The sequence below is a fragment of the Erpetoichthys calabaricus genome, chromosome 15, assembly GCF_900747795.2.
Source record: "Erpetoichthys calabaricus chromosome 15, fErpCal1.3, whole genome shotgun sequence".
NCBI classification, from domain to species: domain Eukaryota; kingdom Metazoa; phylum Chordata; class Cladistia; order Polypteriformes; family Polypteridae; genus Erpetoichthys; species Erpetoichthys calabaricus.
In genome coordinates this window covers 7,349,996-7,373,031 of record NC_041408.2, presented here as the reverse complement: position 1 = coordinate 7,373,031, position 23,036 = coordinate 7,349,996, and the positions used below count along the sequence as shown (strand labels likewise).

General features: G+C 42.4%; 1 protein-coding gene and 1 long non-coding RNA gene across 6 annotated transcripts in view; both read left to right on the top strand.

Moving 5' to 3' along the window:
- The window catches only part of ezrb (ezrin b), a 197,985-nt gene extending 175,647 nt beyond the window's left edge, over positions 1 to 22,338 (top strand). For all 5 annotated transcript variants that reach the window (XM_028820902.2, XM_028820903.2, XM_051919298.1 and 2 more), the window contains 6 exons: positions 1,871 to 2,034; positions 5,818 to 5,948; positions 6,242 to 6,402; positions 11,000 to 11,092; positions 16,802 to 17,044; positions 20,716 to 22,338. In XM_028820902.2, the coding sequence (XP_028676735.1) occupies positions 1,871 to 2,034; positions 5,818 to 5,948; positions 6,242 to 6,402; positions 11,000 to 11,092; positions 16,802 to 17,044; positions 20,716 to 20,880 (957 nt within the window). In that variant the 3' untranslated portion in view covers positions 20,881 to 22,338. The remainder of the gene's footprint in view (positions 1 to 1,870; positions 2,035 to 5,817; positions 5,949 to 6,241; positions 6,403 to 10,999; positions 11,093 to 16,801; positions 17,045 to 20,715) is intronic.
- On the top strand, positions 2,909 to 4,346 carry LOC127525941 (uncharacterized). The gene is made up of 3 exons (XR_007933549.1): positions 2,909 to 2,994; positions 3,586 to 3,730; positions 4,286 to 4,346. It is a non-coding gene; the product is annotated as an uncharacterized LOC127525941 (long non-coding RNA).
- Positions 22,339 to 23,036: the final 698 nt, after the last annotated feature.

The following is a 23,036-nucleotide window of genomic DNA, read 5'->3' as shown; positions in this document are numbered from 1 at the left end:
ATCAACGGTGAGTGTGTGGAGAGGGTCCATACCTTCCGGTTTCTTGGCGTCCTTATCTCCGCGGACATCTCCTGGACAGACAACATCACAGCAGTCATCAAGAAGGCTCAGCAGCGGTTACACTTCCTGAGGGTCCACAGAAAGCACAACCTGGACTCCAAACTGCTACTGACCTTCTACCGCTTGTCTATCGAGAGCCTGCTGACGTATTGTATCACAGTATGGTACGGCAGCTGCACCATGGCAGACAGGGAGAGGCTTCAGTGAGTAGTAAAGGCAGCACCAAATATCATTGGCTGCCCTCTCCCCTCCTTGATGGACATTTACACCTCCCGCTGCCTCAGCAGAGCAAAAAACATCAAGGACAGCTGCCACCCTGGCTCTGATCTGTTTGACCTGCTGCCCTCAGGGAGGCGCTACAGGGGCATCACAAGGACTAACAGACTCAACAACAGTTTTTTCCCAAAAGCCATAACCATTCTAAACTCACACATGCACTGACTACACAGTCTAACCCCCCAACCCCTGGACTTCCTTCTATCCATCAAATGTGCAATATCCAATGTCTAAATGGTGTTGATAATAACTGTGCAATATCTGTATACTGTACAATATCATTACTCTCAGGGTCCAACATCCACTACTCACTGCACATGATCAGCATTATTGTGCAATATTTAAATTATGTGCAATAACCCAATAGGGCAATAGTTAGTTATTCTTTCCAGTATTTAAATAATGTGCAATAACTCAATTTAGTTATTATTCTTTCCATTTGTATATACCGTCGCAGAACTTTTTTTGCAACTTTTTGCACCATTTGTTTATTTACTTGTGTTCTACATACTGTATATGTCTGCACTGAAGGAGCTGCTTTTAATCTCATTGTACCTGTGTATAGTGACAATAAAAGGCATTCTGTTCTATTATGGATGTGGTGAGCAGAGCAGTTAAGCAAAATGACCCCTTTTATTGGCTAATTAAGAACATTACAATACGCAAAGCTCAGGAGGCAACTCGGGCCCCTGCTTCAGGCAAGATGTAATCGTTAATTACGTTAATGGTAATCATTACATCCTGCCTGAAGAAGGGGCCCGAGTCGCCTCCAGAGTTTTGCATATTGTAATCTTTCTAGTTAGCCAGTAAAACGGGGTAATTTTGCTGAACGTCTCACTGCAATGGGAACTGCTGAAATCTGAAAACTCCAAGACCGCATAATATGGTTGAGAGCTCTCAACGAAAATTTGAACCATCCCGACAATTTTTTTTCCTTAAATCAGCGTGATAAATTTTAACAAAATCTGACCACCATTTGGGGCCGAGTTGTTTCATGTAGACAGACACGGTTATCACAGTAGGTGCCTCTTCCATTATATGTGAACGCACCTCAGAACACACTATACTGTTCAGAAAGAAGAGGTACAAGTTAAAGGAGCACTGCATGGTTACCAGTTAATCCATGGTACTGTGACACTTGTGTTAGATGTACCGGTTAGCACTGAAAATCGAGACACGCTCACAAAGGTCCCATTTAGAGTTTCCATTGAACCGAACAAGAATGTCTTATCAGTTTGTTTTTCCTTCCTTCCTTCATTTATTGTATAAAAATGTAATCTTTCCAGTCTTCTGTGCAAGAAATGCCTGAAATTTCTAGATACTCGTAGGCAAATTAGATGACCTTGAAGTCGAGTGTAGTCGGGCTGAACAAATGATTACGAAACACGCGGCAGGTTTAAAAGATTACTCATACAGAAACTGAATTCTCTAACTGCAGTAGAATGCAAGCCACGCGTTTATCAGCATTGCCTGCACCGTTTCTCAAAAGAATGAAGTTGTGATCATTTTCTTTTTTTTCCCTCCTTGAACACAGGACTTTGTCTTCTATGCCCCACGCCTAAGAATCAACAAACGCATTCTTCAGCTGTGCATGGGAAACCATGAGCTGTACATGCGCCGCAGGAAGCCTGATAATATTGAGGTCCAGCAGATGAAGGCTCAGGCCAGAGAAGAGAAGCACCAGCGACAAATGGAGAGGTTAGCATTACCAGATGGTGGTGGGGTGGGGGGGTTTGGTGTGGTGAGAAAGTAGCCCCCCCAATGTGGGATTTGACATAAGAGAATGCAGTTCACCAAAAGTATCATCCCAATGTTTGCCTATTACCGTATCTCTTTAGGTGATCTCGAATTAGTAGTGGTGCATTCTTAGGTGGAGAGGACAAGTTGGCATTCAAAGGTGACAATGGCAGAAATGGTGGGGGTGTGTGTGTGTGAGAGAGAGAGAGAGAGTGAGTGAGTGTGGTGAGGGAGAAGCCCCCCTAAAGTGGGATTTGACAAAAGAGAATGCAGTTTGCTCAAAATAGCGTCCCGATGTTTGCCTATTATCCTGTCTGTTTAGGTGATCTCTAATTAGGAGTGGTGCATTCTGAGGTGGAGAGGACTAGTTGGCATTCAGAAGTGGCAATGGCAGAAACGGTGTATGTGGTGTGAGAGAGAGACCCCCCCCAGAGAAAGTTGGGTGACCTGAATTCTCTTGTCAAATCCCAAGTATCATCCCGATGTTTGCTTATTACCGTGTCTCGAATTAGGAGTGGTGCATTCTAAGGTGGAGAGGACAAGTAGGCATTCAAAGTTGACAATGGCAGAAATGGTGGGTGGGTGTGTGAATGTGGTGAGGGAGAGGCTCCCCTAAAGTGGGATTTGACAAAAGAGAATGCAGTTTGCCCAAAATAGCGTCCCGATGTTTGCCTATTACCGTGTTTCTTTAGGGGATCTCGAATTAGGAGTGTTGCATTCTGAGGTGGAGAGGACTAGTTGGCATTCAGAGGTGACAATGGCAGAAATGGTGTATGTGATGTGTGTGTGTGAGAGAGAGAGAGAGACCCAAAAAGTGGGATTTAACAATAGAAAATTCGGGTCACCCAAAGTATCATCCCGATGTTTGCTTATTACCGTGTTTCTTTAGGTGATCTCGAATTAGGAGTGGTGCATTCTGAGGTGGATAGGACAAGTAGGCATTCAAAGTTGACAATGGCAGAAATGGTGGGTGGGTGTGTGAGTGTGGTGAGGTAGAGGCTCCCCTAAAGTGGGATTTGACAAAAGAGAATGCAGTTTGCCCAAAATAGCGTCCCGATGTTTGCCTGTTATTGTGTTTCTTTAGGGGATCTCGAATTAGGAGTGTTGCATTCTGAGGTGGAGAGGACTAGTTGGCATTCAGAGGTGGCAATGGCAGAAATGGTGTATGTGATGTGTGCGTGAGAGAGAGAGACCCACCCCCCCCCCCCCCACGCCCCACGTGGAATTTGACAAAAGAGAATTTGTGTCACCCAAAGTATCAACCCGATGTTTGCCGATTGTTGTGTTTCTTTATATGATCTCGAATTAGGAGTGTTGCATTCTGAGGTGGAGAGGACAAGTAGACATTCAGAAGTGGGGGAGGGGTGTATGTAGTGAGAAAGAGAGAGAGAGACCGACCCCCCCCCAAAGAGGAATTAGACAAAAGGAGCTCAAATTACCCAAAATATCACCCCAGTATTTACCTGTTCTGTTTCTTTGGGTGACCTCATACTAGGAGTTGTGCATTCTGAGGTGGAGAGGACAAGTTGTCATTCAGAAGTGTAGTGATCGTGGCCATGGGGTATGGATAAGACCCCCCAAAGAGGAATTGGACACAAGGGAATTAAGATCACCCAAAGCATCGTCCCGATGTTCACCTATTATCGTGTCTCTTTAGGTGATCTCGAATTAGGAGTGGTGCATTCTAAGTAGGACTGGAAAAGTTGGCATTCAGAGCTGGCAATGGCCAAAATGGTGTGTGGGTGGGTGGTGAGAGAGAGACCCCCCAGCCTAAAGTGAGATTTGACAAAAGAGAATTCAAATCACCCAAACTAGCGTCCCAATGTTTGCCAATTATCATGTTTTTTTTGGTGATCTCTAATTAGGAGTGGTGCATTCTGAGGTGGGAAGAAGAAGTTGGAATTCAGAAGTGGAGGGGTGTGTGTGTGGTGTGAGATAGAGAGAGACCCCCCCACCCCCCAAAGAGGGACTGAGCAAAAGGGAGCTCAAATTACTCAAAATATTTCCCGGTTCTAACCTGGTTTCTTTGGGTGACCTCTAACTAGGAGTTGTGCATTCTGAGGTGGCGAGGACAATTTGTTGTTCAGAAGTGTAGTGATAGTGGCCATGGGGTGTGGAGAAACCCCCCCCCCCCAAAGTGGAATTGGACAAAAAGGAATTCAGATTACCCAAAGCATCGTCCTGATGTTCACCTATTATCGTGTCTCTTTAGGTGATCTTGAATTAGGAGTGGTGCATTCTGAGGTGGAGAGGACAAGTTGGCATTCAAAGGTGGTGATGGCAGAAGTTGGGTGTGTGTGGTGTGTGGTGAGAAAGAGAGAGAGAGAGAGAGAGACCCACCCCCCACAAAAAAGAGGGATTGGACAAAAGAGAACTCAAAATATCACCTCAGTATGTACCCGTTATGTTTCTTTGGGTGGTCTCTACTTAGAAGTGGTGCATTCTGAGGTGGAGAGGAGAAGCTGGCATTCAGAGATGTGGTGATAGTGGCCGTGGGGTGTGGAGAAGACCCCAAAGATGAATTGGACAAAACTGAATCCAGATCACCCGAAGTATTGCCCCAATATTTCCCGGTTACTGTGTTCCTTTAGGTGCTCTCTAATTAAGAGTGATGCAAAATTTAAATTTATAAAATTTACTTCACGTAAGAATGCAGTTTCTTGTGGCAAATTAATGAAGAAAGAGCTTCGACTTGAAAAATACCAAACTGATCCTTCTGAAGAAAAGGCCAGTTGTGCTCGTGTGTTTGACTAAAACGTTTGAAGATGTTTGCTCGCTCTGTCTGTGCTCTTTTCAGGACTTCTAAAATTAAAAATGCAGGACTAAACTAGTTGAACCGATGGACAGAATTTCACAAGCCGTGTTGAATGGTGTGATCGCAGCTGGCTGTCCCAGTTTAATAAACGGGACAAACAAAAACTGGGCACAGAGGCACAAACAAAAAAAAAAATGTAAAGTGTACTAGCCCAACAAACGAAGGTTTTCTCAGGTTAGGGAGGCCCAGGTAACTCATTGGCGCTTACACCAGGTCGGGGTCTGGGTCCAAAGTCAGAGGCCATCCTCTAGGGACCTGATTGGAGAGGGCAGGGCCAGCTTTGGGTGCTGTAGTGGATTGGTTGACCAAACTTGGGGGCCATCTTGGAGCTGTGAGTGGAAAAGGAGAGAGAGAGAGAGAGTGAGTGAGTGAGTTAGCATGAGCGCCCCCTGTCATCCCAGAGTGGTACAACTTACCTCAGCAGAATTAGGAAGTTGATCCCCCAGGTGCACATGCATGACAGGAGTTAACCTCTCCCTATTTTTTGGCTTCATACTAAATTGGAGAACATTTTCTGTTTCAGCTCTAAGCTTGAGGTGGCTGCCACAGTTGTCCTTAAAGGGGGAAATCCTTCTGTTGTACAAAACACTCGACTGCATTTTCAGATTTTTATAGCTGGCTTCCTATAGGACTCTAGTAGTCAACTTAATAGATGAAGAAATATGAATCAAACAAAATAGCGGTGCTCGATTGTCGTAAATCATGTTGGGGGGTGTGATGCCTGTTATGAAACCGTGAGATGTAAAATATTGACTGGTTATCTGAGACAACACGATAAGCCATGAGTGATGGTGTTGTAATCCTCCAAGATTTAGTTTATTACGGACTCGATGCACTCCTAGCCAGCACCACGTCCGCCGTGTTTGTCTGCTGATGCCCTCCATTGTTTCGCCCGGTCGTCATTTGTGCTGTTATGCTGTTATCTGCAGAGCTCAGCTGGAAAATGAGAAGAAGAAAAGGGAGAACATCGAAAAAGAGAAGGAGCAGATGGAGCGAGAAAAGCAGGAGCTCATGATAAGGCTGCAGCAGTTTGAGGAAAAGACCAAGAGGGCGGAAAGAGGCACGTTTCTCTGCTTTTTCTATGAAATATGCAGTTAAAAGGTGGGGTAGATTGGCATTACTAGTAGCAAGTACATTAGAAGGCAACTGACTGGTGAGGTTGTATTGCTTTATTTTATTTTTGTTAAATAATTGACCAGGAAAAGTGTCGCTGACTCCATCGGTAATAAATTTAAACTGCTCCGTGGTATGTTCAACAATAAGCCTGTGATTCCAGCCGAAAAACGTGAAAAACTGTGCGAAAGCAAATTAATGCATGGTTCTTGATTTTAATGATCTCTTTTCTCCCGGCAGAGCTTGAAGATCAGATGCAGAAAGCCATTCAGCTAGAAGAAGAAAGGAGAAGGGCTGAAATAGAAGCATCGCGCCTGGAAACGGAGCGCTTGGCTGCAGTTCGTTCCAAAGAGGAGCTGGCCAGACAGGCGGAGGACCAAATGAAGAGCCAAGAACAGCTGGTACGGGCCGACAAGCGCTTTATAAATATATACAGCTTTGATTAATTACTTGCAATCATCCATACGCTTATAAAGGTTTGAATGAGAAAAAAACGTCTTAAACGAGACCAGGGTTACCAGCAGGAATCACTTATTTGTGTGTCTCATCTTCTGACGGTGTTTAACTTTGCATTTAATTAAAAAAATAATAATAATAGATAAATCACAAAGGCAACTTTTCAAAATGTTGCCCGTTGAAGTCATTTAAAAAAAAAAAAAATCAAAAATCACAGCGAACTTTATTGTCATCTCAACCATATACAAGTATACAGATAGACGAAATTGTGAAGCTCGGGGTCCACAGTGTAACAACATGAAGTGCAAATAAATATTAAAACACAAATAAGACGAGACATTGTGCAAAAACGAGAAAAAAGTAGCAGCAATATGGCGTGTAAGCAATATGAACATTGATGCAATGTATGGTATTGTGCAATCTAGATACTCGCAAACCGAGGTTCCACTGTAACTTGGTTTACGAGTGTTTTGCAAGATGAGCTAAAATTTTTAATAAATTTTGACTTGATAAACGAGCAAATCCTAGAAAAAAGCCCGATCTAAATCCGTTAAGTAGTTCTTTCGTCCGCTAGCTAAGCGGATGTAAGGAAGATACACCCCGAGGCTGAAACGTGAGTGACGATGTCCCTGCCACCCTCTCCTCGGCCTGCTGCGTCTCTTTCGGATTCACACAAATAAATCGGTACCGCAAGTGAACTTTGTTCATTTTCGAAAAATTAAATTTCATTTTACGTTTTTTTGATTATATTTTCAATTACATGTACAGTGGAACCTCGGTTTGCGAGTAACTTGGTTTACGAGCGTTTTGCAAGACGAGCTAAAATTTTTAATAAATTTTGACTCGATAAATGAGCGAGGTCTTGTAATACAAGTAGTATGTATACGCTTTGTCTGCTGAGCGTCATGTGATCACAGCTGAGCTGATCTCTCTCTCGCTGTGGGATTGTGGGTAATCGTCTCCTATTCTCCGTCTGAGTCTGCGTGCCTCACTCATATAGTCAACATCCGTATGAGCGTATACTGTTTACTACAGCATTGTGACTGTGTGTGTGTGCTGTGACGTGCAAGTCCCCGTCTTGCACCCCAAAACACAAAGCTGAATCTCAGTACTTTAGCGACACCAGCTTTGCTCAGCTTGAAACAGCAACAGCGCAGTTATTTATTATAGCGGGATCTGCCACTCTCCTATACACACACACTACGCATTTATAATGTTTCTTGTTCCTTGTATCACCCATCGACGGGAGGCGCTTATAGCATGTCCGCGATCTTTTCTGCTGCAGCGTTGGGAGCATGCGATTGCTCTGGGACGCTCTTCCGCCTGTCGTCCGTCCCGTTGAGTGGAATCCCACAAGAGTTTAGAAACTCACTCACACCAGCCATGATTCTTTTCATAAGTGCAGGTTAATTTGTTTTATGTATTTTTACTTTATATTTTGTATTAATCATTTTTATAGATAGATAGATACTTTATTAATCCCAATGGGAAATTCACATTCTTCAGCAGCAGCATACTGATAGAAAAATACACATACAGTCATACACTAATATATGAATAGTTTTGTGTTGTGGAACGAATCATCTGAGTTTCCATTATTTCTTATGGGGAAATTTGCTTTGATACATGAGTGCTTTGGACTGCGAGCACGTTTCCAAAACGAATTATGCTCGCAAACCGAGGTTCCACTGTACATATATTCAATAAATAAATAGATAATACAACACAGTGTGAGGTAGTACAGAAATGGCTGCATGACTCAGTGTATGCTAATAGTTGTTGAAGACGTGTAAACAATGACAGGTCAGAATGTTTCACAGCAGAAGGATATCAAGAATGTCAAAATCCTTAAAGATCCGTATGAGATTTTCAGTTCTTCTCTACCCGCACACTCGTCTTTACAGGACAGTGGCTCACATGTATAAAAGTTCTGTTTTTCGAGGTGGTTGAGGCCTTGTAGAAGATCCCAGGGGGCAGCCTGGTGTTAAGGAGTCTGACAGCTTGGGGGGGTAAAAACTCTCCCGCAGCCTGGCAGATCTGGCTCTGATGCTGCAGTATTTTATCTTGAAAAGTCCATGTGAGGGGTGTAAGGGGGTCCTGCACGATGCGGCAGGCCTTGGAGACACTGTGTTTGTAAAATATGTGTGCTGTAGTGAAGGGAGAGGCGCCCCAATAATGTTCTCTGCTGTCTTTACTATCCTTACGTGATCTTCAATGGCTGTGGAGTGCAGGCCTCAACCCACGGATCTTGGGACTGTGGGGTTGAAGAATGAAGACCCAGCCTCTACAAATCTCACTGGTCTACAAAAAAACACTTTTCGTTAGCTTCTGGGAACTTCAGAGCAGCTCTTTGTTAATTTTTTTACACTGATTTCATATATGAAATTGGAATTAAGCTAGCACGTCCGGTTTTTGAAATACACATCATTGACGCTTTGACACTTTTGAATATCAATATAATATATTAACACGATATCTGGAGTTTGGACTCTGTCCCACCAAAATTGTTTTGATGTGTTTATTCCATTGACAAGGACCCCGGCTGGGACACCTCTTCACTGTATGGACGGGGGGAGCAAGCCTGGTCAGAACAATACCTCCACCGAGATGCTAGGTGGCAGTGGTGCCTCGGATTCCTGCAGGGCTCCCATGGGAGATAAGAGATCTCTACAACCCAGCTGGGATCCGGGGTGCCACCAGGGGGTGCTGCTGTTCTTCCTGAGTGGGTGGTGGTTCTGCCACACCCGGAAGTGCAGCCGGAAATACGTCATCAAACACCTGGAGCACTTCTGGGAGGGCGATTAAAAGGAGTGGACCAAGCCTGAGGAAGAAAGACTGGCGGCAAGGGAGGGAATGAACTGTGTATTGCGGTGTTGGATATGTGTGCACAAACTGTAAATTAAACACGGGTGTTGAGTGAACCTGTGTCCTACCTGTCTGGGGCCGGGGGTTAGGGTGGCAGTACGCCCCCTCCTAGTGGCTTACACCATCACTTGACCGAAACTAGCCATCATCATTACTTCATAGCCTGTGTAGGTGTCCGAAATGCACTCATCGATGAATCGGATCAGGAGGACCAACACTTGAGATACCGGGACGCTCAATTAATTTGTTACTTGTTGTACAAGTGTCTCTCAAGGTTAAAAAGTATTTCTAAAGCAAAGGCACTTAGTTTTCTTGCAGGACACACTTTCCCTTGGCTTGTCATCACCTCAAACTGCTGTCTGAATTAGCAGGCAGGCAAGCAGGGGCCGAACTGCCAAGTGGCCTTGAGCTGATAAGCATAGGCAGTTTTCTTAGCTGCTTGGAAGAAATAAAAATAAAAGATTAAGCTTTTCACGTCTAAGACGGACTATTTACCATATGTTTTGCTTTACTTAACTGAGAATGCATGGATTCATAAAATTGAACCCTCTCTTTAGACAGACTCCTTAGGTACTGTGAACATATTTAACATACATGAAACTCCCGTCATGGATTACTGTATACACTGGTATACAAAAAAAATGTTTTGTTTGCTACTGGGAACTTCAGAGCAGCTCTCTATTAAGTTTTTTACACTGATTTTCATATATGAAATCGAAATTAAGCTAGCACGTCAGGATTTTGAGATACACATCATAGCCATTTTGACACTTTTGAATATCAATATGTCCCACCAAAATTGTTCGAATGTATTTATTCTGAAGACGATACCAGAGACACTTTAAAACATGTTTATGTCAATTTACCTCCATATAAAAGCGAGGTCAGTGTGCTCAAAATTGTCTGAGGCCCTCGCTTTTGCGCTTGTACTGCACGTCCGTCTCTCTTTGTATGAACCAACAGTCATCCATCATGCTCAGAGTAAAATTTTCCCCGATTATCGGTTTTCCATCACCTTTTTGTATCTTGATGAAATCTTTCCCCATATTCATCTCTGACGTCACTTAGATTTGGTGGAAAAAAGTTGAGAGGAGAATGTAAAAATAATGCGTCTTCGGTGACATTCTGGCTCCCGTAAGCTCATAAACGTTCAGCAGGTTCTCCACAAGCTCAGTATAATTCTCTGCTCTGTGACTGTCAAGAAAATTCTGGACAACCCGCACGAATGAGGGCGCTGATTCAGTGGGCTTCAGTTTCCTTTTGAACTCGTCGTCAAGCATCAGTTCACAGATTTCAGGGCCAACAAAAACACCTTCCTTAATTTTGGCTTCACTTTTCTCGAGACCAAACTTATTTCTTAAATGCTGAAACGCATCGCCTTTACTGTCCAGTCACCCTAGCTGTCCAAGACCTGGAACATCATAACTAAAAAACGAGACGTGCTGCTGAGCGAAAAATGGTGTTGAGATTTGGAGTCAGCAAGTGAAATGTGTTAAAGTAGAGATGAAACAATCCCAATAGCAAAATGCTTGTTGACCAGAGTTTTGTCTGCTGCAGCAGAGATGCCATCAATCTTCAAATAAATTGCCACACAATAAATCGAGCTATTGAGGGAGGACTGACAGTTGTAGGTGGACTCTGACATTTATTTATTTATTTTCTTGCCCCCCACCTTAGGCTGCAGAGTTGGCAGAATACACAGCAAGAATTTCACTCCTAGAGGATGCTAAGAGGCGCAAAGAAGACGAAGCAAACGAGTGGCAACTAAGAGTAAGTTTTCCTCCTTGTGTTTTATGTGTTAAGTTTGAGCAAACCTTAAAATGTTGGTGTGACAACAGATCCCTTAATTAAAAAAAAAAAAAAAAAATGGGGGGGAAACCACACTGTATTGTTAAATTCAAAAACACGGTTTCTTAACTTAGGGTTGGTGCTGTTTGGTCGCATAAGATCAAGACACACTGTTGTATTTGATGGGAAATGGGTCGCGTACGGTTTGTGACGTGTCTCACGATGGGTTGGTGAAGGTAGTTTAAGTAATCGATGTTGCTCTACCATGATGTCGGTGACGGTTTTCCAAGGGACAGGGAATATGACTGTCTGTGGTAATCTACGCTCTATATATATATATATATATACAGCTATATGAAAAAGTTTAGGACCCCCTCTCAGCCTGCATAATAATCGACTCTCCTTTCAACAACAAAGATAACAGAGGTATGTCTTTTATTTCCTAGGATCATCTGAGTACTGCGGTGTTTTCTGAACAAAGATTTTTAGTGACGCAGTATTTAGTTGTATGAAATTAAATCAAATGTGAAAAACTGGCTGTGCACAAATGTGGGTCCCCTTGTCATTGTGCTGATTTGAATGTCTGTCACTGCTCAATGCTGATTGGTTGATGAGCTCATTAAGCCTTGAACTTCATAGACAGGTGTGTCCAATCATGAGATATAAAGGTATTTAAGGTGGTCAATTGCAAGTTGTGCTTCCTTCCCTTTGACTCTCCTCTGAAGAGTGACAGCATGGGATCCTCAAAGCAACTCTCCAAAGATCAGAAAACAAAGGTTGTTGAGTCTCCTGGTTTAGGGGAAGGCTACAAAAAGCCATCTCAGAGGTTTAAACTGTAAGGAATGGAATCAGGAAATGGAAGGCCACAGGCACAGTTGCTGTTAAACCCAGGTGGTCTGGCAGGCCAAGAAAAATCCAGGAGCGGCATATGGACAGGATTGTGAGAATGGTTACAGACAACCCACAGATCACCTCCAAAGTCCTGCAAGAACATCTCACTGCAGATGGTGTATCTGTACATCGTTCTACAATTCAGCGCATTTTGCACGTAGAACATCTGTATGGCAGGGTGATAAGAAAGAAGCCCTTTCTGCACTCGCGCCACAAACGGTCGCTTGTTGTATGCCAATGCTCATTTAGACAAGACAGATTCATTTTGGAACAAAGTGCTTTGGCCTGATGAGACACAAATGGAGTTATTTGGTCAGAACAAAAAGCGATTTGCATGGTGGACGAAGAACACCGCATTCCAAGAAAAACACCTGCTACCTACTGTCAAATGTGGTGGAGGTTCCATCATGCTGTGGGGGGGCTGTGCGGCCAGTTCAGGGACTGGGGCCCTTGTTAAAGTCGAGGGTTGGATTAATTTAACCCAATATTAACAAATTCTTCAGGATAATGTTCAAGCATCAGTCACAAAGTTGAAGTTATGCAGGGGTTGGATATTCCAACAAGACAATGACCCAACACACAGTTGGAAATCTACAAAGGCATTCATGCGGAGGGAGATGTTCAATGTTCTGGAATGGCCGTCACAGTCCCCTGACTTGAATATCATTGACGATCTATGGGATGATTTGAAGCAGGCTGTCCATCAAATTGAACTGAACTGGAGAGATTTTGTATGAAGAATGGACAACAATACCTCCATCCAGAATCAGACACTCATCAGAGGCTATAGGAGGACAACGTTTAGAGGACAAAAGGAGGCTCAACTAAGTATTGATGTCATATCTCTGTTGGGGTGCCCACATTTATACACCTGTCTAATTTTGTTATGATGTATATTGCATATTTTCTGTTAATCCAATAAACTTAATGTCACTGCTGAAATCCTACTGTGTCCATAAGGCATGTCAGATATTAAAAGGAAGTTGCTACTTTGAAAGCTCAGCCAATGAGAAACAAAAATCCAAAGAATTAAGAGGGGTTCCCAAACTTTTTCATGACTGTATGTATGTATCTGTCTATCTCTATATAGAGATAAAGAGATATCTTCAACTAAGATATAAGTTCACGGGTTGCCACTGTTGAGTCGCGTAAGGTCACGACATACTGCTGTATGCAATGGGAATGAGTCACGTACAGTTTGTGAAGTGTCTTGCGATGGGGGGTTGTGCAGGTTGTTTAAGCAATTGACGTTGCTCCATCATGATGTCGGTGATTGTTCTCCAAGAGGCAGGGGAATATGACTGTCTATGGCGGTTCTCAGTAAAACAGATAAGAAATCCAAATATCTGGATAGTTTAAAGCAGAGTTTTTCTTAAACTGTTTGGTTGCGGGTTGCAGTCATTATTTCATGAGTCACTCTTTCATTTCATTGCAATAGGTCACATATGGAGTCCAGAGTGGTCGATTAAGCAATCAACATTGCTCTATTGATCTCCCTTGACCTAACGCTGAACGGTTTGAGAATCCTTATCAATTCTCCAAGTGAGATCCAAACAATCGAAGCTCTGATGGTTCTCATGGCTTATATTTAGAAGACATTAAGAGGGGCAAGATTGGGTTGCGAGAGGAAAAAAGTTTAAGAAACCTTCTACACCAGCTGGGGAGGAATACACGCAGCTGGGAGATCATTGCAAATTCTGCCTACCCAAAACACTCTCCTTACCTTAACCCCTCTAAACTGTATACTCAGCCACGTCGGTCCATCAGAAACGTTAATGGGCATCTCCACCCACACTAAAATGGCTAAAAATGCATAAGACGTAGCCGGTCATTTACACATCGGTAGAAATGAGAAGAGGAAGTGTCTTCCACGCTAGACATTCATTTGCAGTTTGTGTTTTACACACAGAGAACAGCATTGGCGAATACAAAAAACAAAAGAGAGTTTTTCTGGTCTGACGATGAGATGGGATCATTATTGCAAGTACTGCACAAGTACAGCGATCAGCCACAACCTTCAAAACACGGACAGGTGAAGTGAAAAACATTGATCATCTTGTTACAGTGGCACCTGTCAAAGGGTGGGGGGAATATATTAAAGCAGCAAGCCAACAGCCCGTTCTTGAAGGTGGTGTGTTGGAAGCAGCAAAGAAGGGCAAGCGTAAGGATCTCAGCGGCTTTGACGAGGGACAAATTGTGATGGCTGGACATCTGTTGTCAGAGCTTCTCCAAAACAGAAGCTCTTGTGGAGTGTTGCCAGTATGCAGTGCTTGGTGATCCAAGGAAGGACAACAGATGGACTGGTGACTGGGTCATGGATGCCCAAAGCTGCTGCTATTGCATGTGGGGAGGAGCGGAGGTGGACCTGTCTGGTCTGATCCCACAAAAGAGCTACTGGAGCTCAGATTGCAGAAAATCTGAATGCTGGCCATGACAGGGAGCAACCCACCGGTCCAAAGTGGGTTATCAGTGATTGAGAAGCACTGCTTTACAGGGACCCAGTGTTTTTTACATTTATATAGCACTTTTCTCACTACTCAAAGCGCTCTCCACACAGGGAGGACCCGGGAAGCGAACCCGCAATCTCCTTACTGCAAAGCAGCAGCACTACCACTGCGCCACGTTGAGAATCGAAGTTCGATTTTTAGATGTTTGTGTACCAGTCACCCACACCAGACCCATCTTGTCTTAACTGCAATGATCTGTAGACTCTGGGACCGGCATACAGCCAAATGGAGCTGCATATAGCAGAAATATGATGAAATGTAATGTAACAATTTTCTGCAATAAATGAAATTTGACAATTTTGTTCAATTCTTCTTACTCTACGACTTTTATAGTCTAAAATAATAGAATGGAAGTGAATGTGAATGCTTCTGTATGGGAAGTTCTGCCACTCTTCCCATGTAGTAACAAAGTTTCGACAAAAGCCTTTACTGGAAGATCTCCCCAAACGTACGTTGTTGAATTATTGACATTCAGATGTCATGTGCGAATATCCAAATAGAAAATTATTCAGATTTTCGCATCACTTGTTCTCTTATTCATAAACCTACACTGCTGTTAAACTAGTTTGACCTTCTCCATTTTAGAGATGTGATCCCAAAATTCCTCTCTCACTCGATTTTGCAAATCTTAAAGCCATGAAAACCAAGTAGCATGATGGTGATCCATCCATCCATTGTCTCCCGCTAGCATGATGGTGAATATTTTTATTTTATAGTGTATTGTTCTTTGTGATTGCAACTTTTTGGTTGGTGGCTCATGGGAGATGAAGGGCAAATTTCACTGCAGAAACTATAGTTTCATGTCAGCAAATGTCTGTTCAGATATGATTATTAAGCTTATCACTTATAAACAGTGTAGTGAAATTCTTAATTTAGTGTCGAATTAACATGAAGTCTCCTCTATTGTCAGTATTGTCTACATCTGCAGTACAAATGACGGTGTCAATAAAGTGGGACCTAAATCAGGAACACCGAAGGGTGGAAGTGACCAGTAAAGTTTATTTCAGACTGTGGTTTAGGAACCGTGTTTAACAGCCGTTTGTCGAATATGGGAATATTTGATTTTATTATTATTTTGGAGTGCTAGGGGGCGCTGCCAACTGCTCACTTCACTCGCCAACCCCCAGGCAGGCGCTACACACTAGCCACTTTGTGGCTCTGCCGCTCGTGAATGGGTAAGTGAATGTACAATTTCAACAGATTATTTTCAGGGGAATTGTTACATGTGCATAATAGAACTATTTTACATTACAGCGAGTAATTAACCATAGTAAAACGTAATAAATCGAAAGAAAATTGTTTCATGTTGCGTGTTATGTTTTCGCTCTGTTTGGCTTTGAAATTAACACGCAAGTACTTTTTAAACTTTTACTGTAAAATATCAGTAAAAACGGTATTTGGAATTAACTTTGTCAATATCGTATTGAATTTTGATTCCGTCCTTGGACTTTCATCGTGACAACGCAACATATAACTGGCTGTGACTGAATATCTTTCTTTCCCTCTAATAAATCGACTTTTTCGAATGTTTGTCTCTGTGATTTGCTAATTGTCATAGCAAAAGCTATTCTCATGGGAAACTGTAAATGTTTTAATAAGAATGTCGTATCAAGATCTCCTTTGGTGTCTAATGTTATCCCGTGAAGATGTACTACATTACTTGTCGCCTGTTAAAATTTTACATGTCAGAATTGTTCAGCCAATTTTGAATACAACTAATCTTCTCCTAATGCATAGCCCATCACTCAGACATAAATTACGCAATAACATTATGATACGTCCTTCTTTCTGCAGTAATTCGGCCGGTGGAAAACCAGATGGTGTTAATGGTTGTAGATATTCTTCCTGATATTGTAAGTTGATGTTTTCATCTTCCGCACCATCACCACCAACTGTTTCAGCAGAGTCTATTGATATGCATTTAACTAATTTGCTGTGTAACTGATCGACAATTTTCACGTTAATTCGTTTGACTTCATCGTTTCTCGGTGCTAGGATTGCCCGTGTACTCATTTCTTCTGTTGATAACCTTTTGGGATGAAATTCTTCAATAAGGTTTGGACATAGTAAGTCTTCTTTTACTGGGATCTTAGTGTGGAAAACGTTAAAATTTATAAGAGCTGAGAGTGCAGGAACACGAATGAGAGGTGAGAGGACTGGGTTCGTGGGCCGTGAACCGGAAATGGTTGAGAGGAGGGTGGGACTTGAAAAAATCTCTTGGCAATAGTCTCGTCTCGTCTCAAGATTTTCTTTTATAATAGAGAGATAATATCAATTGTAATTGTTATTTAAGGCCAGAGAAGCACAGGATGACTTGGTGAAGACTAAAGAGGAGCTGCACTTGGTGATGATGGCCCCACCTCCGCCCCCACCCCCAGTATATGACCACATTGACGACAACGATCAAGACGAAGCTGAAGAAAACCACAGCAGCTACAGCGCCGAACTGATGAATGAGGGCATCGTTGATCACCGCAAGGAAGAGGAGCGCATCACGGAGGCTGAGAAAAATGAGCGGGTGCAGCAGCAGCTTCTGGTAGGAGATTAAAAGTTATTTGGATGTGATATATTTGCCATTTTAAATTTAAAGAGAATCCACCAAGGAATGGTCTGACGGAAATACTCCTGATAACCGTCTCTTTAGTTGTAAAGTTCCATTGATGACGTTGATCAGGCGATGGCGTGTATTTTCAAGTTAAGTTCCTCAATACCAAGTAACTCTCATTAAAAATGAAGGTTGTTTAGATAATTAGAACATACGAAATTTGACAAAAGAGGAGACCATTTGGTCTATGAAGCTCATTTGTTTAGCTAATACAGTAGTAAAGCTCCCCTAATATCTCGTCCAGATCCTTCTTGAAGGCTGTCGAGGTTTCTGCTTCAATTCTGACTCATGGGAGTTGGGTCCCAATTCCCACAACTCTTGGATTACAGAAGTGCTTCCTGGAGTTGGTTCTTTTCTATTAAAGTTCATAAAAGTAGCTTACCCAATCAGGAAATGGCACTTTTCTAATAGCTACATTTTCCAAATTATGAGGATCTACCATCCACTGATGTTTAACTGCTTGCAGAAATCAGAAGCTTAATCTGGTAGTTCTGTATTAGGCACACGGAAGGAGCCAGACGTGAGTGGGATGGCCCGTCTTTCGCAGTATATGCTCATATGCACACACACACACTCCCATTACCCATACTGACCCAATTAAGAGTAAAAAATATGTTAGGATCCATACAATAAATCTATAAACCAGTATACCCTGGGAATAGTCTCACTGACTCACCGCGCAGACCGTGATGAGACAGAGTTCTAGGCGTCCTAAATACCGCATGCACGCTGTGTCCACTATCTAAAATATACACAGTTGTACATTATTCAACCATTCCTCAGTTACGCCTATATATGAATACAGTTTTAGTATCCTTAATCCTCCTCTTCTTCTTTCAGCTGCTCCCGTTAGGGGTTGCCACAGCGGATCATCTTCTTCCATATCTTTTTGTCCTCTGCATCTTGTTCTGTTACACCCATCACCTGCATATCCTCTCTCACCACATCCATAAACCTTCTTAGTCTTTCCTCTTTTCCTCTTCCCTGGCAGCTCTATCCTTAGCACCCTTCTCTCCTTATGCTCAGCATCTCTCCTCTGCACATGTCCAAACAAACGCAATCTCGCCTCTCTGACTTTGTCTCCCAACCATCCCACCTGAGCTGACCCTCTAATGTCCTCCTTTCTAATCCTGTCCATCCTCCTCACACCCAATGCAAATCTTAACATCTTTAACTCTGCCACCTCCAGCTCTGTCTCCTGTGCCACCGTCTCCAGCCCATATAACACAGCTGGTCTCACTACCGTCCTGTAGACCTTCCTTTTTCACTCTTGCTGATACCCGTCTGTCACAAATCACTCCTGACACTCTTCTCCACCCATTCCACCCTGCCTGCACTCTCTTCTTCACTTCTCTTCCACAATCCCCATTATTCTGTACTGTTGATCCCAAGTATTTAAACTCCTCCACCTTTGCCAACTCTCCTCCCTGCATCCTCACCATTCCACTGACCTCCCTCTCATTAACACACATGTATTCTGTCTTGTTCCTACTGACCTTCATTCCTCTCCTTTCTAGAGCAGATCTCCACCTCTCCAGGGTCTCCTCAACCTGCTCCCTAATCCAAATTAGTATCCAATTTAGTATCCCTAATCCAAATTTCCAAAATCCAAAACCTTTTTAGTGCCAACATGATGACACAAGTGGAAAATTCCACACCTGACCTCACTTGCCCATGTGTGACTCTGACCAATGTTCCTTGTAAAAATGTATTTATTTTTTTGCCCCCAACTACCACACCCCCCACCTCCCATCGATAAGCCGGGAGTGGTGGCTCTGAGGCTAGTAATCTGCGCCAGCAGTCAGAAGGTTGCCAGTTCAAATCCTGTAAATGCCAGACATGATTCCATTCTGTTGGGCCCTTAACCAGCAATTGCTCCGTCCTGCATAAGACGTTAACCTACATCCAGCCCTGCAAGCAGGTTCTCCCTACCTAACTTGGGAGTTGGTGGCAAGATTGGCACTCCAGCCACCTCGCACTGTTCCACTTCATTCAAACTATTGTGGTGCTGAGGTGTCACCCATTGCACGACTGCACTCGGGTCCTAATTTTGGGATCTTGGAGTGGGTGCAGCAACATGCTGTGTCAGTGCATCCTCCCCACCTCCTCCTTCTCCTGATGAACAGATTTCAGTAACAAATGAACTGGTGGTTACCATTTACGACCGATTTTCTTCAGTCCCCTCTAATGAATTTTAAGTGGTGCACCAACACACTAATAGCGAGTGGTGGGGAAGTAGACCCTGGTGAAGTTTCAGGAGCTGCGGTAGAAAGGTGCGATAATAACTGTGCAGCGCTTCCAAACTCTGCTGTGTTTGGACAGGGGAGTTCACATTTGAGATTGAGCAACATCTTGATTTTTACAATGCCTCAAGCCACAAAATGGCACTCGTGAAGGAGTTTTGTAGTTTCCTTAGAAAACGTGATGCCATTTTATAGTTTTCCAACACTAACTTCACCACAAAGATCATGAGGATAATAAATATATAAAGAAATAGGAGAAGGAAACCATAATAAGGTAGGATATTTGTGCGAAGCTACATGTAATTGTTATTTTGCCACAACATTAAGAATAGCTCGGCTTCCATCCATGACCCACCTGTGTGCTGGTACTGTGATCCCATTTGTGGTTCACCAAAGCATGATCATCCACACTTGGAGGAATGATTTATGTGTCGGTTTTGCATTAGAATTACCTCACTGTGGAGTGGTGGGGGAAATGTAGAAATCTGTGCATTACCTCATGCGTCGTAATGAGCGTTCAAAGTTTAATGGACAAATTCCAGAAACGGTTAGCTGTGACACTGCTGCATCATCACTGTTGCAAAGCTGCACTTTCCCCGTAAGCCAAAAGAAGGTAACATTACTAAAAGTTTCATTTTGTTGGCCTCTTTGCAAAGATGGAGCAATCACGTGAGGTAGAAGATTTGCTCCGGATATTGTTCCATCTCTGTCGGTGGTCAATGTTGTCCAGCGGTTCCAAAACATTCTGCCATTCCCGGAATGTCTCTGGGTGAGCGCAGCTCCTAGCGAGTTAAGACATCTCCTGAGCTCTCCTCCATCCTGGTGAAGTTGGAGTAGCTTCCTAAATTGGAAAGACTTACTTCTACGCACTTCTAGGAATGGCACCAAGTTTGTGTCACTCTGAGATTTTTCCGAGCCTGTTAGAACCGTTTTCCTACGCTTGAGATAATTGATAAATACACAGATGTTCAAAATTTTACTTTTAATAAAGTAGATCTTGCTGAATTCTTTCAACTTGGTGCCAAATCACGTTTTTGAGGACAACATTGGAAATTTTAATGGGAAGAGCGTTTAGAAGCAAAGCCAGGAATCTCTTCATTACACACAAGTATTTTGGGAATCTGGAATCAACTACCAAGACAATGGGGTTGGATGCAGAAACCTGGATGACCTTTAAGAAGGATCTTGGGCCAGAGTAGCGAAACAAACGAGCCTGATGGACTGAATGGTCTCGTCTGTCTTTCTATCAAATTTCTGATTTCGGTGCCACACGTGTGACCTGATTTTTTTGGTCTGTCGTTCATGAGATAATAAACTGACGTGTCCTTTTTGTGTTTCCTTTCACTTGAATGCCTTTAGGCGTTAAGCTCGGAGTTGGCCCAGGCCAGAGATGAAACAAAGAAGACCCACAATGACCTGATCCATACGGAGAACGTGCGGGCGGGCCGCGACAAGTACAAGACCCTGAGGCAAATTCGACAAGGCAACACCAAGCAGAGGATCGACGAGTTTGAAGCTCTGTAAATTCACCATTGCAAAGCCGAGTGGTGTGGCTGTGCCCCATTAAAGCAGATCTCCAAATTTTTGTTTTCCCTTTTTTAAACCCCCCACTTTTTTCCCCCCTGAGTGGTTGCAGTTGGACCCCCTAGAATTCTATCCACCATGGGATACACTAGCAAACAGTATGCACTTGATGAGAGCAAATTCTAATTAATGATCAGGCACAGTAATATACTCAAACTCTGATAATTTAGTGCCAAACCTGTCAGGATTCTGTACGTAATAATATTTTGGCCCGGGGCGGGGGGGCGTGGAATTATTGTGGACTTTGGTCTTCTAGCTTACACTACAAGCTTTTCATTTGCACAAAGCGAAAGGCTAAGCAGAAGATGTGTACGTATTGTGGGAATCACGACCGAGCCACCGCTTATCTAAAGTACCTTCTGATTACATTGCAGACGGTGGCCAAACTCCGTGCGATGGACGCAGTCAGGTTAACCGTTTGTTTAAAATAAAAAAAAAAAAGAAAATAAATAACCTAACTACGCAATCGGAGCTTTCAATGTTCGTCTACTTGGAAGACGCAAAAAAAGACGAGGGAGCAGATAATACTTTCCGCTATTTGAAATATGGGACAAAGCGAGCGAGCTTTGCCACCAGGATACTCTTCCTTTAAAGGTGTGACATTCTCTTAAGTAATCGGACCTAGCCTAGTATTTATAGAGGAGGGGGGCGTAAACTTGCTTTGTATATTTTTGCAATAGGCAGCATAATAATTAAAAAGAAATGTATTATAAGCTCCTGTGACTCTTAACCAAAAAAAATCTATTATTGTATTAAGCGTAGACTTTTTTTTTTTTTTTTTTTTTGAAATATTACATAGTTGTAACCGATTTAATTTGTATTAAACCTGCATGCAGTTCTTTGTATAAAAAGATAGATATTAGTCCTTTTCTAGTTAAGCAGTATAACGTACTTTTGGCATTTATGGTATTAACATTTTGAAAGCAGAGACTCCAAAATTGAAGGGTTTTGTGTTATATTATCTCTCTTCCTATATTACTTGTTTTATACACCTCTTTATAAAGCCCTTGAAGAAAACGATCATACGAAATGCACTTTTTGTCATGTATATTATCTTTCCAAAATGTTAAGTCGCATTATTATTTTTTTTTTTTAACGGAACGGTCTATTTTCTTCCATTTGAATTGAACTCCTCTCTCCCACTTTTTTTTTTTTTTTATAATCAAACGTCTGCTCCTGCCCTGAGCAGAAATCAAGGAGTATTTACTCGCGACTCTTTTCCTGAGTGTATTGGCACTCTTGGCCTTGTTCAGAATATAAATATTATATATAAATAGCAGTTTAAATAGCCATTTATGAACAGAATGTATTCATTTATAACTTACTGCTTTGTATTTGCAAATCATGAATGGTGTTCTTAAAAACATTTCTCACAATAAAGATCTGCAAATAAGTGCATTCCATCTTGTATTTTTGTCATGGTGTGCAGAGAAGAGGGTAGAATTTGGGGGTTTGGGGTGAAGTGTCTCCGGCATCCATGATGAGCAGCGCTGTAAGATATTTGTGTGGAAAGAGTGAAGCTCAGACTTAAAGAGTGAGGGTGTGTGGAAAAGCAACGAGTCGCCGCGGACATCTTAACCTCTTTGGTGATAACTGAATTCTGTGTAATTCTGGTTAAGCCCGAGTCAGATCTGGGGTTGATGTATAATTAGAGCAGGGGTATCGAATTCTGCGCCTGGAGGGCCGCAGTGGCTGCAGGTTTTCATTCTAACAATCTTTTTCATTAGTGACAAGAAGATTAGTTTTTGCTGCTAATTAACGTCATTTGCCTTAATTTGAATTAACTCGATTCAGGCCCCTTTGTTGTTTCTTTTTCCTTAATTAATAACCAAATCATAATGAGACAGAAAATGAACTGCCACATGACCAGCTCACCTGTGCCCATCACACAATCAATTTCTCTCTCTCTCTACATATATAATATCTCTCTCTGTCTATATATATATATATATATATATATATATATATATATAATATATATATATATATATATATATATATATATATATATATATATATATATATAAATAAAAGCTCAGGAATAAAACTTTTTTATGATACGTGATTCGTTTTTTTCTCCCTTCGTGGATCTCCAA